Below are 18,327 nucleotides of genomic sequence, written 5' to 3' on the forward strand. Positions count from 1 at the left end.
ATGGTTGGTGATATTAAAGTCCTGTTTGTGGCACATTAGTATATGTGAGGGGGCAAACTCCTCAAGATGGTCGGTGACCATGGTGGCCATTTAGAAGTCGGCCATCTTAGATACAACTTTACTTTTTCCAATAGGAAGAGGGCCATGTGACACATCAAACTTATTGGTAATGTCACAAGAAAAACAATGGTGTGCTTGGTTTCAACATAACTTTATTCTTTCATGAGTTATTTACAAGTTTCTCTTTAGTCACAGTCAATGGCTGTGAATGTCGAAGAGGTTAACACGTGAGGAGCGGATCGAAATTGTGTTGATATCTGGTGAACGCAGTAACCGGGTCATTGCAGCAGATTTCAATGCAAGACACCCTACGAGACCACCCATCTCCCATGCTACAGTTAGCAAACTGCTTGCTAAGTTTTGTGAAACTGGTTAAAGTGGGCAACAGTACGGGGTCTTTGTTGCATTTTGCCCTTCTAAAATGCGCCACACATTCTCTATTGGAGACAGGTCGGGACTGCAGGCAGGCCAGTCAAGTACCTGTACCCTCTTTCTCTACAGCAGGACTTTGTAATGTGTGCAGAATGTGGTTTTGGATTGTCTTGTTGAATTGGTCGGGGGTGTCCCTTGAAAAGATGTGTTGTTCACATATTGTGCTCCAAAATCTCTATGTACTTTTCAGCATTAATTTCGGAGTACACGTTGTCCATTTCTCCCTAAAAAAATACCTGAAATACTTCATTTTGACTTCAACACCGTGGGTAAGGAAGCCTTCAGGTATGAGCTCAACCCCACGCTCTACAAGCTGAACCGGAATGATCCAAGCAAGCCGTACCATCACAAACCCAGCAGTATCATCTCTGTGGAGACCAGTTACAGGAACCTCGAGCTCAAAATAAACTGGCACCGCTTTGTTTCTGCTCAAGACTGTGTTAAACAAACGGTCTCACAGTGTTGTTGAAGTCAGTTAAAAAACACACACCAACAATAAATAGAAAACACAAAAACATGCCACTTTATGGAAATAGCAGTTGTTGTGGTTACATGGACAAAACTCTCTGGTGACAGGTCTGTCATTTCCTGTTTCTCTACTACTTTCAGCAGTGTGGTAAGTTTTAACAGTCAGTTTCTTTAGTATGCTTCCTAACTGAGAGAAGCAACTTGGAAGTACACTGCACTGCAGGCATGATAACAGCTGTCTGAATGCTCCAAATATGGAAGGGAAATTGGATGAAAACTGTATAAATCCCACACTTAAAAATGGCCCACCCTCAAAATATTCATAAAAATGATCATCATGATTGACAAAGTAATGCAGATAATGTGTTTTCTATTTCATGTGGCCTGGAGTCATTCTCAAGGCGCACTCAGACCATAAGCTGTATGCATACATTGCCTCCTTGTGGGCACAATATACAACTACATCTTTTATGTTATTTAAAGGCTTTAGAAGCTCAAAGTCTTATATAGTCTGCATAGGACCACCTCGTATCCTCAGCAATTCTTCCCACTGTACATTCAGGTTTCAAAGAACATATTGAGAAATAAATCATATGCATGTCCTTCTATAAAATATAAATAATAATAACATTTTATGAAAAGCTGTAGCTGAGAGTGGTAGAGAAAAGGGAAATTACATCCTTTCTCCAGGGGCTTGGTTTCTTCTGACTAAACACATTTGTGTTTAGTCATTGTGCTGATTAAGCATCCACACTATTGAGTTCCTGTTTCTCTTTCTTCTTTATACTTTATTCTAGTTGCTTCCGTACGTTTTTTGGCACTTAACTACTTACAATTTTCAGCTGATTTTCACCGTTCAAATTTTAAACTATTCTGCTATTTCTGCTAATGATGGCTATGACTTTTGGTATTTTTTGCTATTATACTTTTTAAAATATTAAGCTTTTTTCCTTTAACAAGTATATTTGAGGGACCCTTAGCATGTTCAGCATTTTTTCAGCTGTCCATTTTGCTTTTCCAATTTTTCTATTTAAGTTATTACTATTGTGCTAAATCATAGATTTTCTGCTGCTTTTTAGGTATTTCTGCTAAATCATACTATTTCTGCTATTTTATAAGATTTGTGCTAAATATAGTATTTCTGCTAAAACATAGTATTTCTACCAAATATAGTATTTCACCTGTTTTGGCGGGAAAAAGTACACAAAAGTACGTGTTTTGTATTTTGCATGTGTTTTGTATTTTGCATGTGTTTTGGATTTTGTACGTGTTTTGTATTTTGCATGTGTTTTGGAGTTTGCATGTGTTTTGGATTTTGTACGTGTTTTGTATTTTGCATGTGTTTTGGAGTTTGTGCGTGCTTTGTCTCTAGGGGCCACCGTAAGAAAGACCCTTTTTGGGGCAGCATCTCATTGTTGGATAAAAATATAATATATTCAGACTGGTTGACTGGCATAGACCCTGTGTGTGTGTGTCTCTCTGTTCATTTGTGTATCCATATTTGATTTTGTGTGTATCTGTTGGTTGTTCTTTCTTGTTTTTTCTAAATTTATTTTTCTTTTTTCACAGGTGAACAACAATTAGTTTTGAGGGAACTTAACCATGTTCCTTTTTTTCAGCTTGTCATTTTACCTTTCCAATATTTTCACTTAAGTTATTACTATTCTGCAGAGGTGTGGACTCGAGTCACTCGAGTCATTAATTTTATGACTTTAGACTTGACTTGAAAAAATGTTCTAAGACTTGTGACTTGACTTGGACTTTTACACCAATGACCTGGGACTTGAATTGGACTTAAACCGGTTTACTTGAAAAGACTTGATATTTCACCCCAAATCTAAAATTTAACATGCATATTATATAAAAAGTGTGCACCATTAATTCAATTCATTCATTCATTTATTCAAACCACACTCCGTACGTATGTGTGCGTGAGCTGTAGCACAGCCAATCAAATTAACCAGATTTTTTTCCCCCCCAAAAAAAACGCTCAAAAATGCTGCGAGTAGTTCTTTTTTTTCAGGTACATAAACTATGAAGTAGTCAACAAAAAACTGAAATGCAATATGCAAAACATGCAAGAAGAGAATCACAGACAGAGATGGAACAACTTCCAACTTTGTCCGACAGTTGAAGTTGCATAAAGAAGGGTAGGTGGTGCTTCTCTTTTGCTATCATGAGATGACTTCATCTAACTAGCAAATGTTGTCCAGGCTATGTTGGTGATACTGTTTTTTTTTAATGTGTATGATATTTTTGTCATGCGATTTTAAAGCCGGTCCTACAAGCGCATCCAAGAATAACATAACTTATCTCAGAACTGTCAGTGAAAATTATTCTTGGAGCTAAGTTTAATTGAGCTGCATTTTATAGAGGTGCAATTTCACAATTTGTGTATATTTTCTAAGTTCAGTATTTCATCATGTGTTGAGAAAAACATTTAAAAATTACATGGTCTAATATTTACATTTAGCATATTACTGCAACATCTTTTTTTTTTTTTTTTTTTTAAAGACTCGAAAGGACTTGAAATTCAAAGTTTCAGACTTGTGACTTTACTCTGACTTTTACACCAGTGACTTGAGACTCGACTCTGACTTGCCTGACATTACTTGAGACTTGACTTGTGACTTAACGATAAAAACTTGAGACTTACTTGAGACTTGCAAAACAATGACTTGGTCCCACCTCTGCTATTCTGCTCAATCATAGTATTTGTTCTAAATCATTGTTATTAAGCTATGTTGTAGTATTTCTGCTAAATCACAGTATTTCTACTATATTATATTTTTCTTTCTTAATATAGCATTTCTGCTATAGAATGGTATTTCTGCTATGTTATAATATTTGTGCTAAACCAGAGTATTTGTGCTGAAACATAGTATTTATTTAAAATTACAATACTCATAGTACATCACAGTGTCTCTGGTAAATCACAGTATTTCTGCTATGTTGTACTATTTTTCTAAATCATAGTATTTCTGTAATGTTTAAGTATTTTTGGCTAAATATATTCTTTCTGTTATCTTATACTATTTCTCCTAAATTCTTGTAGTTTTGAAAAGTTATCATGTTTCTGGTAAGTTACAATATTTCTGCTAAGTTCTGCTATGCTATTCTATTTCTGCCAAGTATTATGTTTCCTCTAAGATATTGCAGTTCTGCTAAGTAATTACATTTTTGCTAAGTTCTTATGCTTCTGCAAAGTTATTACAATTTTTTGCTTCTTTTCAGCTTTTTCAGCTATTTTTAGCAGACAGCTTCAGCGTTACAGCATCCACACTGCATTTTCGCAGGAAATGCAAATTTTTCTAGTTCTACTTGCCACAGTCTCCGGAGATCCTATGCTCCGTTTTCTCATACTTTTCTTCACTGTTTACCTCATTCTGCCCAATAAAATGTACACATTTTTGTAAACAATGCCTTGTTTTGTGCCATTAAAAAACACTGTCTCCATATGAAGACGTACTTGAAAAGAAAAAGTCACCACTTTGCCTTTTACAAATCAATTACACAAACACGGGGCTATTTATGATATAACTAACTTTTAGGTATGTGGGATAGAAGGATGGGAGCTTTAAATGTTGTGCCTCCAGAATTATTCTAGAGTCTTTACAGTGTTCAGTGACTGCTGTGATTTGGTGCTACATACATAAACTGGAAGTGAATTAATCCACCTGTTCACAGGAGATCACAGGAAGATGACACCAAACATCAGAAGATCTTATCATGCGCCACAGTAAAAGGGTGGTTTCTTGGGACTAAAAGCACACAATAAACTACAGCAGAAGCTCACATAAAGCAGGAAATAAGCAGGCAGTGCTGTGTTATTTTTTTTTTTCAGTGTGTTACTGCTCTTATTGTCTTGGAGCAACTGTAACCACACAATTTCCACAGGGATTAATAAACTCTTCTTATCTCACTTTCAGCTCCAGCGTGCAGAGAATGTGTTAAACTTTTTCTCTGCCACCTACTAACAATAAACACAAAGAACATAAAGGCTTCCACCTGGCCCAAATGACCACAACTACGACACATTTTCAGTGTCAGTTCATCAGATGATCAGTTTTCAGGATTCAGATGTATTGTTTGGTCTATTAAATGTCACACACTTGCAAAGAGCATGGTTTATTTGAAGACACAGAGGAATCAAACATTTCATTTAGTTAAATCAGAACATTTTGTCTTCTGAACGTTTTATTTCTGCTTCTGCCTACATGTTTAGTTAACGAGCTCGACTGGACAGAAACAATCACAATAAACAGACTCTTCACATCAAAAACTGCTGAACCTGCACTGTGCTCGTGGTTAAAGCTCCCACAACATTTTGTCTTCTGAACATTGTATTTTTGCTTAAAAACTGCTTCTAGCACAACAAGAGTCAGCAAAGGCTGGAATGAGACTTAAAAAAGCTTCAGTCCACATTTCAGTCTGTTGAGGTCGCTGTTGCTCCAGCGGAGGCCCTCAGCTGGCCGGGCTGGAGCCGAGGCCCCTGGGATGCTGCTACGTGTCGCGCTGCTCTCCAGCTCCACTGGCTGGTCAGACACAGTCATTATCGAATAATTGTCCACCATGAGGCACGACGGGTCGTCCGACTGTCCAGGAACTTTACCAATGGGATAGTTCTTCCATGAGACATTATCAGTGCACACCTGCCACGGAGAACCTCTGAGGGCAAGTGCTCTTTCAGCCTGCACGTCTGCCCATTTGCGCTCCTCACTTCTCTCCGAGTCCATCGGTGAGGAATGCAAGGGACGGGCGTCCTGCCAGGAGTGTTGCATCTTGTCCAGCAGCATCTCCACAGTATATATGGGCTGCTGCTGCTGCTGCTGCTTCTGCTGCAGAGGTGTGCTGGCCTCGGAGCGCTCTGTCTGTGTGTAGATGGAGCAGAGCTGGACCAGCTTCTCTCTGGTTTCCTGGGAGGGGGGGTGCTCCATGTCATCCAGGATGAGCTGGATCAGGTGAGGCGTGCTGATGCAGGGGGCATCCAGACATGCAGAGAGAAGCTGCTGCCACCTCAGCTGGATGCGGTTGATGAAAATCCTGTCCTTCATTCTGGCTTTCTTCTGCAACTTTGTCTCAAAATGATATTCAAATTTGTTGTTGTTGCAGAGGAGGACTTCTGAAATCCATGCAGAAATATAGAAACACCTGTGACCGTCGGGCTCTTTGCTGAGCAGCTTCAGTTCCACAAAGAGCTTCTCCAGGAAGAGGTGAATGAAAGATGGAGAGTTAAGCATCTTTAGCAGGGGCAGCCAAAATCGCAGGAAGGTTTGTGGGACTCTGGGCTCAGTGGGACTGGCACTGTCAGAGGTTGCACAGCCTAATGTTTCCAGCTGCTCCATGGTAGGAACAAGAAATCCGTCCTCCAGCAGCACATCAATCAACAGCTCACTGGACTCCAGTGCAAACTGCTTGATCTCACCCAGCAACCAACTCATGTCTGCTAAGGGGGCCTGCCACAAGCTCTTCTCCTTGTCTTCAGGAGACCCATCAAAAGCTTGGTACTGGTCCTTCTCATAAGAGATCAGCAGCTCCCGAGCTTTTGTGTAGGCGTCCACTTCTTTCTGCCTGGCAACGAGCTCATCCTCCTGTTGCTTGATGTCAGCTTCCTCATCCTCGCCATCCGACTGCAAGTCCCAGCGCTCATCGGGGGCTCCTCCCAGCTGTCTGGACCAATACTCCTGCTGGAGCCACTCCAGGACCACCTTACATCCCTTTCGGCACCATTTCAAAGAAGGAAGCTTCCGATGCGTGATTTCGTGCCTCAGATCCACCACCCACTCGGGGATGTTCAAGTTTCCAGCCAGTCGCCTCAGCGGCCGGGCCCTTCTCCCCTGCTGGCGCTCCGTGATAAGATTAACAAATCTTACCAGGGCCATCCCGTACATCAGGATCAAGTCATCTCCGGTAAGCTGTCCGGACCGGTCCAGCACCTGGCAGCGCACGAGGTCTGCTGTGCAGTCCACGGCCACGGGAAAACTATTAGAGCACCTGGCCCTCCAAGCCGATATCCTGTCTAAGGCAAACCGCTGCAGAGAGGAGTCCATGGAGTAAAGGTAGTCCCGAACCTGATCCCACTCCGCTTTGTTAAGCCAGGCTACCACATGGCGTTTTTTCTCCGAGCCCTTTTTCTTCATCGTGCGCGCTCCGGACGCTCAATCTCTCACTCACCGGGAAAAGCCTCGCCCCATGCAGAGACCACTCGCAGATTTATATAACAGAGGACCGCGTTCAGAGCTTCGAGTTTTACCGTTGCTAGTCGTACAGCATCCAGGAAATGACGCCGACGTTCGTTTCGGCTTCGTTTGCGGCTGACATTCACCCCGTGGGCACGCTGGCGCCACCTGCTGGATTGGAGGATGGAGCGATGGTTCCGCAGAGCGCTTATTTACACGATGCTGGTTATAAACGAGCTTTCTTTGGCTATGGCGATGATCACAGTTTATTTGCATACTCTATAAATTCATGCTGTTTAGTTTTAGACACTGCACTTTTTTCTTGCTCCGCATTCATTTGGACATTTCAGGCTATTGTTGCTTTCATGATATCACTTGACTAAAAGAAATGTTATTAAGGAACCGGACCATGGCAGGTTTTAGAAAACCCATCCAGAATCATTTTGTGGGCCCATACAGGGACCCCAAAGGTCAAAGCTTCTGTTGCCCTGCTCACGCAGTCCTACCCACAACTACCCACTGTGAACCCAGGCAGGTAATAACGTTTTGGCACATTATTTATGATAAGAACCCACCGTGAGGGGAAATGCAGTTGTGGAGAAGATGAAACCACAGAACATGTTTGATGGTTTCACGCCCTGTTGAACTCTCTCTTCAAAGTTCTTTTCAACTTTCCCTTACGGTACTTGTCGTCTATCGGTCTCGTGCCGGTATTTAGCCTTAGATGGAGTTTACCACCCACTTTGGGCTGCATTCCCAAACAACCCGACTCCGAGAAGACCGAACCCCGGCGCGACAGGGGCCGCCACCGGCCTCACACTGTCCGTGGGATGGGGCCTCGATCAGAAGGACTTGGGCCCCCGATCGGCACCGGGCAAAGCGGTCTTCCGTACGCCACATTTCCCACGCCCGCCTGTCGGACGGGGATTCGGCGCTGGGCTCTTCCCTCTTCGCTCGCCGCTACTAAGGGAATCCTTGTTAGTTTCTTTTCCTCCGCTTAGTAACACTGTCAGAAATATGAAGCTGGGAGAAGGCGACTGATGCAAAGCCCCAGTAAAGTGAAAGTTAAAGTGGATCTTATTGATATACTGTAAAAGAACTGAAGAAATGAACTTATCTGCCAACTTATCTGATAGACTTTTTGTTTTCTTTCAATTCAATTCAATTCAATTCAATTCAATCTTTATTGGCAGACTTGTCCATAAAAACAAGACAGAAACACACACACAACCCCCCCAACACAAGGTATAAATTATATATATATATATATATATATATATATATATATATATATATATATATATATATATATATATATATATATATATATATATATAGATAAATAAGTATATAAAGCATTTGTAAAAATATAAAACCATAATATACATAAAACACAATTACTTAAAATAAATCAATAAATACACAAACACTTTAACCAGTGCTTTCTCAGACTGGATGAGTAACGGGAACCACTCAGTGTCGGATCTGTGAGTGCTAAAATTATACTGTTACTCGAACCATCCAGTCGTTCTCTAAAATTGTACATTAACTTTCTTAAAAGTGCTTTAAAAGTCCAAACACCCACAGCTACAAACATCTGACTGGCACTACCACTTCTAGGTATCCTGCAAAGGATTCTCATCGCATCATTATATGCAACATGCAGCTTCTGCATGCTACATTGTTTGTAGGATGACCACAAGGGGGCAGTATATAGCGGTGTGCAATACGCTTTAAACAAAGCCACTTTAACTGGAAGTGAACAAAAGCTGAATTTGCGTGCAATAGTATTTGCCTGCACATAGAGCTTACATCGTTGTCTGTAAATGTCATCATCATCATTCATTTGCTCAGTAATAAAGTGACCAAGGTATTTCACCTTTTTATGAACTTCAAGAGTTTTTTGGGCCAGTTTAAACAAAGGGAAATTTAGCTGTTTATCCTGCTTGGTTCTACATATCAAAACAGCACTTTTAGCAGCATTGTACTCTATGTCATATTGCACACCATATTCAGTACAGACATTAAGAAGATCCTGTAACCCAGCACTGCTTGGACTAAAAACAACCAGGTATTCTGCATACATAAGATGATTTATCAGTGTTTTACCTAATATACACCCAGTGTTACAGGCTCTCAGCTGTATGGACAAATCATCAACATATAGATTAAATAAAATTGGAGACAAAATCCCACCCTGTCTGACACCATTGCTGACACCAAAGGGGGCAGAAATACTACTTCCCCATTTAACCTACATGCTCTGATGAGCGTACCAGTAAGAGAGAATCCTCACGATGTATTGAGGAACTCCCGTCTCTTCAATTTATCAAAAGTTTTCTGTGGTTCACTCGATCAAAAGCCTTAGAGGCATCAATGAAACACATGAGGACAGATGAATTTTTAGCCCTATACAAACTATTTCCTTGAGTGCATATATGCACAAGTCAGTGCCGTGCTTTGGTTTGAAGCCAAACTGATTATCCAGAGAAGAGATGAACACACTAACTCTGTCAAACAAGATTCTTTCTAACACCTTAGATAAAATACTGGCTAGTGCAATCGGCCTGTAATTATCCAAACAGCTCACTTTTGAAGCTTTGTCTTTCATAACTGGTACCAATAAAATACACAGCATTGAGTCTGGTAATATGCCATGAATCATAAACCCAGTGAAACAGAGTGCTAAAAGAGGAGCTAGCCTTAAACTAGCATGTTTTAAATGTTCTGCAGTGATGTGATCCAAACCAGAGGATTTATTATCAGGCAACCTATGAATGGCTTCATATACTTCATGTGTCCTTACACTTATTGTGTCATTACTCATGTCAAAATTGTCCTCATATGGATCACTTTTTATACAGTTAAACAACACACTGTAATGCTGTCTCCATAATGCTGCAATGTTATCTGCCCCAGAAACACCTTCAACAGTTGATAGTAAAGATGGTTTACAGTTATTAAGAGCTTTCACCTCTTTCCAAAAATCTGTCATATTATTACACAGCATTTTCCTGGCCAAAGAATCTGCTCTCAGCATTTGCTCATTTTTAGTTATAAAGCGAACAGCGTACTTATATCTGGCATTCGCACATTTTTTCTGTTCAAATTCTGGGCCTTGTTTAGGTCTTCCAGCCATGGCCCAACATTTATAAGCTATACGAGCTTCATCATGGTACATAGATACATGTTCTTTCCAGCCAGGTCTGATGTTAGGTTTCTTATGCTTATATTGTTTATCAAGCAGTGTACCACGTCTTTCTCTGACGGCAGCTGGATTCACAGCGTATTGATTTATAGGATAAAATATCAAACAACAGATGTCTAGTTTGACTTTGGTAAGAGACATAAATCCCCTGAGGACTGTCAGGAACAGCACGTCGTGTAAACATCAGCCGACATTCCTGAGAGGCTTTCCTCACGTCACCCCGAAGGATGGCGGCAATGCACACTGTCGCTGTTTGACAACCGCCAATAAAACCCACGAAGAAGAACCCGAGGTCGGTTTGGATAATGGCGGGTGTTCTGACAGAAAAACAACTTGCTCGTCATGTGTATTCTTCGTTGGAGGTAAACGTTAAATACAATATTAACTAAATACAGTCATAGTTGTGCTCACATAGCATTAAACCCTGCTCCGTGATGTGTTTAAACAGTTGGACGTGAGCGGCTCATTAATGCACTGAAATGATTCGTGATGTTTTGTAAGGGACCGTGTAGTTGATTTGTTTTACATCAATATTTTTACAGCGGTTTTCCTGCTGCGTCCTTTTCCCCCCACACACACACACACACACACACAAAACATTATGGATTGTACATTAATATAAAACTTGTCGAAACCATATTGAATTTGACCAGAGAAACACGCACACACATGAAGAGAGAGAAAGTATGCATACTATGCGAACGGCTACCAAAAAGCCATCATAATTCGCCATACGATGAGAACAGGACAAATCAAGAATTGACAATGACTAATTAATATTGTGCTGAACACAGGCTCTTTTCTACTCTGGAATATTCTCATCAATTTTCTTGATATTTATTTATAATCACCTCTGTTAATCCTTGATATTTATAATTGAGTGATCTATAAATATTAGTGCTATTTCTTAAATGTGTAAAATCTGTAACATAAAGTGTTGTTTGGAGTTTAGTCTGTTACTGTTACTATTTTTACCATTTCTTCTTGGAGCAACTGTAACCCACATAATTTCCTTAGGGATTAATAAAGTATTCTGATTCTGATTGTTTCAGGATACATGACCTGCCATTATCACAGATTCGCTTTGTCTAGGGTTCATTTCTGGATTTCACACAACCCAGGGTTCAAATCATGAATACATAATGGGCTTGGATTTACAACATTATGAATGAAATGTGCTCTATTTGGAAGCAGCAGGTCTCCCTCCCCTTTCGACAGGTTATGTATGAGACTAAATCATCAAACTGTAAATTATAAATTTTAAATTGTTATTGATCCCTTTACCCCGAGTCCTAACGTGTATATTTATTTTCTTACTCTTCTTATATTTATTGTTTGTTTACTTGCACTGCTGTAACTGGAGCCTCGTCGTCTCGTCTCTCTATATACTGGACTGTATGTAGCGGAGATGACAATAAAGTTTACTTTGACTTCAGCAGCGAGCAGGCGCACCGACGGCTCTCGCGCTCACTTTTTGCATATAGAATTTCGGAAAAAAAACCCACCGGTGCAAGTTATAAGTCTGTATCATGATGTCTGGTGTTTTCGTGTTTGTTGGTTTGTTTTTATTTTGTTTTATCTTGCGAGTTGGTTATTAGATGCTGCTCCAGCCAGCCAGAGAATCCCCCGCCGCCCCGTCCTCTCCTCCCTGTGCCGCAAGCAGCAAGTGCACCTCGCAAACGGAGGGCGCCCTTACTCCCCGCAAATGGGCGATAGAACGGTGCCTATCCCATTCCCAATATGCGCTGGCATGATGTCGGGGCAGCATGAGTACGAGCAATTTTTTTTTTTTTTTTTTTGGCCGATGCCCATGATGCTGCCCCGGGCAACCGCCCGTGTCGCCCGTATCAAAAACCGCTACTGACTGCTGCCTTGTGCGGTCGAATAGAAACACTACAGCTGGAGCCACAGACCCGCGGTACCTTTGCTCATGACTCTTTTCCTTTGATTTGATGTGACTCGTGTGTGTGTGTGTGTGTGTGTGTTTGTGCCGTGTGCGTGTTGAGGCTGCATCCTGTCCCTTGGTTGAAGGTCTGTACCTGCAGGAAGCAGACAGCATGCTGCAGCTGCTGTGCTCCACCTCACAGCACCGCACGGACATACTAGCGTGGATCTGCAGCAGGTAGGAGAAGCTCTGCTCATGTATCACTAATAATCTGTTCATTGTTATGAACTCGGCCATGTGTTCACTTCACAGTATCAGCCCAAATTTCACCAGTTCAAAGGCGATGTCAGTGAGATCCAAGGAGCCTGATGTTCTGACTAAAGGTAACGCAGCTGTGCACAGAGTCCTCCAGATGTTTTTGCTGCTTGACACCAACTGTGGTGGTTTATGACCAAGCAGATGTGGCTGTTCTTGGGCAGGAACTTTTGCTATGCAGAGCATCTGATGTGGACCTGATTAGGGTGAGTGTTTGTATTCAATCAGTGATGTTATTGATTCACACATACAGACATGCAGCATCACAATAAATACAAACAGTAATCATACGTCCATGGTTCTGTGTTTAATCTCTGAAGGGTGATGCAAGTCCTCGGCGGCAGCTTCAGTTTCTGGAGCAGCTTTTAACTTTGGTCCCAGGCGGCGTGAAGTCTGCCGGGCACGCAGCTGATGGAGAGCTGCTGCTGAAGGAGTTCTTTGGTGCTGAGAGTCTGCCTCACCTCACACAGACACTCAGTCCTGCGTTTGACCCTTGGCCTACACACATCAAGTATGTTTGCTGTCGGATGATCTCTTCTTACACACACTGCTGAAAGACTCATTCATGGATGCTTGGTGAATCCTGATCTAATTCATTGTGTTGTTGTACAACCACAAATCAGAAGAAGTTGGGACGCGTGTTAAAGTAAAATCAAACTGAAACCGTGCTTCGTTAAATGACCTTTGACCTGTATTATATTGAAAACAGTACAACAGCACATTAAATAATGTGTTCTTAATGAATTTTATTGTTGTTTTCAAAATAAACACATATTCCAGTTTTGGTTCTTCCAACACATTTCAAAAACAGTTGCAACAGTAAAGCATGCACTGCTTTGTAATGTAGTCACTTAAAGATGTTTAGAGACTGAGGACACCGAGCGATGAAGTGATTCAGGCGTCACTTTGTCCCATTTCTTCCTGCAAACAAGTCTTAAGCTGGGCAACAGTGCGGGTCTTTGTTGTCACCACACATTCTGGACTGGAGACCAGTCAGGACGTGCAGGCAGGACAGTCCAGTACTCGTACCCTCTTCCTCTGCAGTCAGGACTTTGTAACTTTGTTCTTTGGTCCGGAGCACACAGCGTCCATTTCTCCCAAAAAACAGTGATTGATGTTAAACGGGCTGGTTCTTTTCTACTCCTCTGAACACTCACAGTGCTGTACACAACTTGTGTATTTACCCATTCACACAAGCACATTCTCTGAGTGCTTTCTAACTAACATTCACACTCTGATGGATGCATCGGAGAGCAATTTGGGGTTAGTATCTTGCCCAAGGATATTTGGCACACAGACTAGGGGAAGCCAGGAATTGAACCATCAACCTTCCGATCAGTAGATGACCTGCTCTACCGCCTGAGCTACAGCCACCCAATTGATATGAAATTATTGATGTGATCACAGTGTACATTTCCACTGTGACGTGGTCCATCCCAGATGCCTGCGAGCCCGGAGAAGTCCACAGCACTTCTGTTAACGCACAGCTTCCTTTTGGCTCAGTACAGTTTTAACTGGCATTTGTGGATGTAACTATGTACTGTGGTACCTGACAAAGGTTTGCCAAAGTGGTCCTGAGCCCATGCGGTGATATCGCTTATAGATGAATGACGGTTCTCGATGCAGTGCCGCCTGAGGGATCGGAGCGGTTGTTCAGCTTACGCTTGTCCTTTATGCACTCAAATTCCTCCAGATTCCTTGAGTCCTTTAATTCTATTACGCACTGTTGAAGGTGAAATATCCAAATCGCTTCCTATTTTTCTTTGAGGAACATTGTCTTTAAACATTTTGTCTCGTATTTGTTGCAAACTGGTGCTTCTAGGAAAGGACTAGACCTTTCTCAGGTGCTGCTTAGACATTACCTGTTTCCAATCCGATCATTATTTAACCAATTTACCTGATTACGAGCCCTAAATTGCTCCTGTCTCAACCTTTTTTGGAATGTGTTGCAGGTCTGAATGACAGAAAAGGACAAAACATGAAATATTTTGTGTTCATATTCTCTGCAATGAAACACGAGTCAAAGGAAATTTAGAAATCACTGCTTTCTTTTTTTTTTTTCTTCCCAAACTGTCCCAACTCTTTGTGATTTGGTTTGTAGGTGAGAAGCCTCTCTTACTTCTTTTCTATACCTCATAGGGCTCTGTGGAAGAACACAAAATCATCTTATAAGCCAAACAGAGAAGAAAATGGAGATCTTGTTGCCCTCCTACAGGAGACTCAGTCAGCACTGGAGCAGCTGCAGTCAAAGGTCTGACAAGGAGAAAAAAGGGAAACTGTTATTAAAGCTCAAACATCTTGTTTGACATGTGCGACTGTCATGGTGGTAAAGCCGTTTGCTTCGTCCCCTCAGTGTGTATTCCTGAACAGCGAGGCCCAGAGTCCTCCCGCCTTCTCTCCAAGCTCACTGCGTGTAGCAGCGTCTGACCTCCAGCTACTGATGGCCACCTTCAGCCATGTTTATGGGACAGACCTGAGAGTTTACTGCAGCAGAGACCCCCCCAGCTTCAGCTCAGAGACAGAAGTCTTCCAGAGGGTCCAACAGCTGCTGCTGGCCTGCAGCACGGTACTCGCAAATAAGCCCACTCTGTTAAAGTCACACCTGTGTCATTTGGACACCCACAGTCCCAGAGACTTGCACATTAAATCAATTTAGGGCTGCCCTCAAATCATTGACTAAATATCAGCAAAAGAAGTCTCAGTTGACCAAGTTTGGGTGGAGGGAAAGCAAATCATTTACATTCTTATTTACAGACGTGGCCAAATGTTTTGAGAATAACATAAATATTAGTTTTCACAAAGTTTGCTGCTTCAGTTTTTACGATAGCAATTTGCACAAACTCCAACTTCTTTACCTTGAACTTGAACGAGCAACCCAACAATCACATGACCCCCTATGACAGGGGTAGGGAACGTTAGGCCTCGAGGGCTGGCGTCCTGCAGATTTAGATCTCACCCTGGGTCACCACACCTGAATCACATGATTAGTTCATTACCAGGCCTCTGGAGAACTTCAAGTCGAGGAGGTGATTTAGCCATTTGAATCAGCTGTGTTGGATCAAGGACACATCTAAAACCTGCAGGACACCGGCCCTCGAGGCCTGGAGTTGCCCACCCCTGCTCTATGAGCAAGGACTTTGGCAACAGTGGGAAGAGAAATGGAGATGTGTCTTAATTCTGGGAGTGTGACTGCACCTCATACGCTTCCCTTTAAGTTGTGTTACTGTTTGAATTCCTGCATTTCACAGCGTCTGTTCTCATTTTCGTGCCCACACCCTGCTCTTTTGTTTTGCTCAGTAGTACCTGGGATCTACCTGCTGTCAGTCAGAGGGCTGCCGTGAAGCTTTTCCCAAACTCCGGTCAGATATTAGCTTCCAGCTGTTCTCTTTCTATAGACACTGACGATCTAAGTGAAGACACGGTTAAAAACATTTACAGCCAGAAACAAAAACCTGTTTCTGTAGCTAAATTATTTTCCTCCTTAAACTGAATGATGTTTTGATCGTTCTGTTTTTATAACCCAGCAGCTGGTGCTATGTTGATGGGAAGCTGTGCAGACACAGGCGGCTGTACAGCCAGCTTCTGCCTGGTCTGAAACCTCTTCAGGTCCCAGCTTTGCAGACTAATGGCTTTTCAGGGTTGTTGTAGTGAAATTCTGTTTGTTTATTTGGCAGCAGATACCTTGGACGTGTTTCACAGAGGTGTTGAATCTAAGTCTGAACCTTCATTTAGTCCGGACTGTTTGCAGGCCTGACAGCAGGTCGGTGTAACTAATAAACTGACGCTGCTCGTAGGACAGGAACATAGTGACGTGTTTTGGTGTGTGTGTCCGTCAGGAGCTGGAAATGCTGAAGGAAGCGTCAGAAGCTTCTGAGTCCGTGAGCGAGGAGGTGAAGCAGCTTCAAACGCAGCCTCGGTACTGGAGCCGAGCAGAGAAGCACACGTTACGTAAGTCAGTTTAATACTCATATTTAGAGTTTCTTACATATTGTTTATTATTTGTTTCCTCTTTTTTCTCCACTAGCTGATCAACTGGAGAAGGTTATCGGGCGAATTGGAGGCTTTCTGTCTCAGCTTAGTTCATAACGTCATTCAGAGGGATGCACTCATCAGATTCAGCGAGGAGGCTCTGGTGGTGTTAAGATGGAGACAGCACAGCTTGGACGTGTTTCACAGAGGTGTGAGGGACAGACGTGTGTGGTCACTGCAGTCAGACACCCTGTTTATTCTGAGCATGACTGACGTGTTGTTGTGTGAAACAGAAAGTGTTGGTGGGTCGAGAGTTTTTACATCGTTTTTTGGAGAAATCATTGATGACATTAAACATGTTGCTATGCTTCTTTGTTTCATGATGATTACTGAAACGGACCATTTTACACTCAGTGGTCACATCACATCTCACTGCAGTCGTGCTGGGAAATACTCCAGAGCAGAGTGGGAAGAAAGTATGTTCCTACGGTTGGGGTGAAGGAAGCACCAGGCGTCGCAAAGACCAAAATCACTCATGTACTGTCTAATTATTAGGATTCAACTTCATCATTACACATGTATAAGTACAGGGTAACAAAGTACAGTATAAATACAGTGTAACCGGTGGACTGCTGAGTGTGCAGAGTTCCCGCTGTGTTGAGCCTGTTCACGTCTTCATTAGTCCAAAGCTGAGGTCACCACAGAGAGCGAGGGCACAGTCTAGGTGCTCAGAGAGTAACAAACATGGAGGAATGAGGGGTCATCAGGGTCATATTTACTGCTTTTTAAATCTACTCTCCTGATCTGTAACTGAGTACTGTGAAGTTCATATTTATTGTTCTATATTTTGTTAAGCACTCGACTACATGTTAAGAAAACAGAAATGAAAACATTGTTTATCATGCCACAATTATTAACAGTAGTTCAAAGGTCTTATTACATGAACGTGAGCTCAACTTGTCCTTGTTTTATATCTCATGTATATATGGCTTCAAGCTCATGTACAGTGGTGTGATTCAGATATTCAGCCTTCAGACCACCAGCCACTCTATCTCACACAGTTCTACTCAGCCTGGGTGACAGAGAGCAGCTATCTCATCCACCCTGTTTACAAGAGGAGCCTTTCCAAAGACACTGGCTGAAACGAAAGCAGAGGGGAGCTAAACCAGTCTGTCCAGCTTGTACACCCAGTATGAGACTGGAACACATTCGAATAAATAAAAATCTAAAATCAGGAGCAGAGAAATGTTACTCTGGTCAAAGAGATTTAAAAACGGCTGAACTCTTCACTTTTGGTGAAATGTTGAAACTGGGTTCTAATCACAGTTTTTAGGTTTTAAACTTTAAACTGGTCTGAATCCATCATAATGGGAACAAAAGGATAAAAAATCCCTTGTGAACCCAACAGAGCACCTGAGTAAAGGACGTATAATTCTTGTCATTGCTGCAGGCAGGCTGGCACACTGAGTCGTGTTGATTCGTGTACAGCCATATTAAAAGACATTTGAGAAAGATGAGATACTCCAGTTAAAGGGCTCAAAGTTCTCGTATTACGAATGACACGAGTGTTGGAGAGTGACAGAGAGGCATGCAGTGGGAATTGCTTAACAATCCTACAGGAGGAGCAGCCAGACCTGATCCTGTCTCCAGCCTCGAGCTTTTCTGCAGCCAGTACAGCACAGACTCCAGCAGCAGGAAGAAGAATGGCAGAGCACACGCTTAATGCAGAGGACATGGCTCTAAATAAACTGGGCGACATAGAGTAAGCATCAAGCCCGTCTCGTCCTCTCTGCCCTCGGGGGCCGCGGTGC

The 18,327-nt window shown here is 42.2% G+C and overlaps 2 protein-coding genes across 2 annotated transcripts; one reads left to right on the forward strand and one right to left on the reverse strand.

Annotated features, from left to right (window-relative positions):
* Positions 1-5,059: 5,059 nt before the first annotated feature.
* Positions 5,060-7,249, reverse strand: LOC116324471 (ribosomal biogenesis protein LAS1L-like). The gene has a single exon (XM_039603913.1). The coding sequence runs from the start codon at positions 7,098-7,100 to the stop codon at positions 5,364-5,366; it is 1,737 nt and encodes a 578-aa protein (XP_039459847.1). The 5' UTR covers positions 7,101-7,249; the 3' UTR covers positions 5,060-5,363.
* Positions 7,250-10,562: 3,313 nt separating this feature from the next.
* Positions 10,563-16,886, forward strand: LOC116324498 (HAUS augmin-like complex subunit 7). The gene is made up of 9 exons (XM_031745104.2): positions 10,563-10,709; positions 12,354-12,469; positions 12,545-12,615; positions 12,692-12,753; positions 12,868-13,058; positions 14,687-14,798; positions 14,901-15,113; positions 16,384-16,495; positions 16,572-16,886. The coding sequence occupies exons 1-9, from the start codon at positions 10,653-10,655 to the stop codon at positions 16,631-16,633; spliced, it is 996 nt and encodes a 331-aa protein (XP_031600964.1). The 5' UTR covers positions 10,563-10,652; the 3' UTR covers positions 16,634-16,886.
* The last annotated feature ends 1,441 nt before the right edge of the window (positions 16,887-18,327 follow it).

The sequence above is a fragment of the Oreochromis aureus genome, linkage group 20, assembly GCF_013358895.1.
Source record: "Oreochromis aureus strain Israel breed Guangdong linkage group 20, ZZ_aureus, whole genome shotgun sequence".
NCBI lineage: Eukaryota > Metazoa > Chordata > Actinopteri > Cichliformes > Cichlidae > Oreochromis > Oreochromis aureus.

What these genes read in the sequence shown, in the direction of transcription:
- LOC116324471 (XM_039603913.1), bottom strand. Translation starts at nt 7,100, where the DNA reads ATGAAGAAAAAGGGCTCGGAGAAAAAACGCCATGTGGTAGCCTGGCTT.
- LOC116324498 (XM_031745104.2), top strand. Translation starts at nt 10,653, where the DNA reads ATGGCGGGTGTTCTGACAGAAAAACAACTTGCTCGTCATGTGTATTCT. An exon ending in ATGTGTATTCTTCGTTGGAG is followed by an intron (nt 10,710 to 12,353) that starts GTAAACGTTAAA and finishes GTGCGTGTTGAG; the next exon opens with GCTGCATCCTGTCCCTTGGT. An exon ending in AGCAGAGAAGCACACGTTAC is followed by an intron (nt 16,496 to 16,571) that starts GTAAGTCAGTTT and finishes TTTCTCCACTAG; the next exon opens with CTGATCAACTGGAGAAGGTT.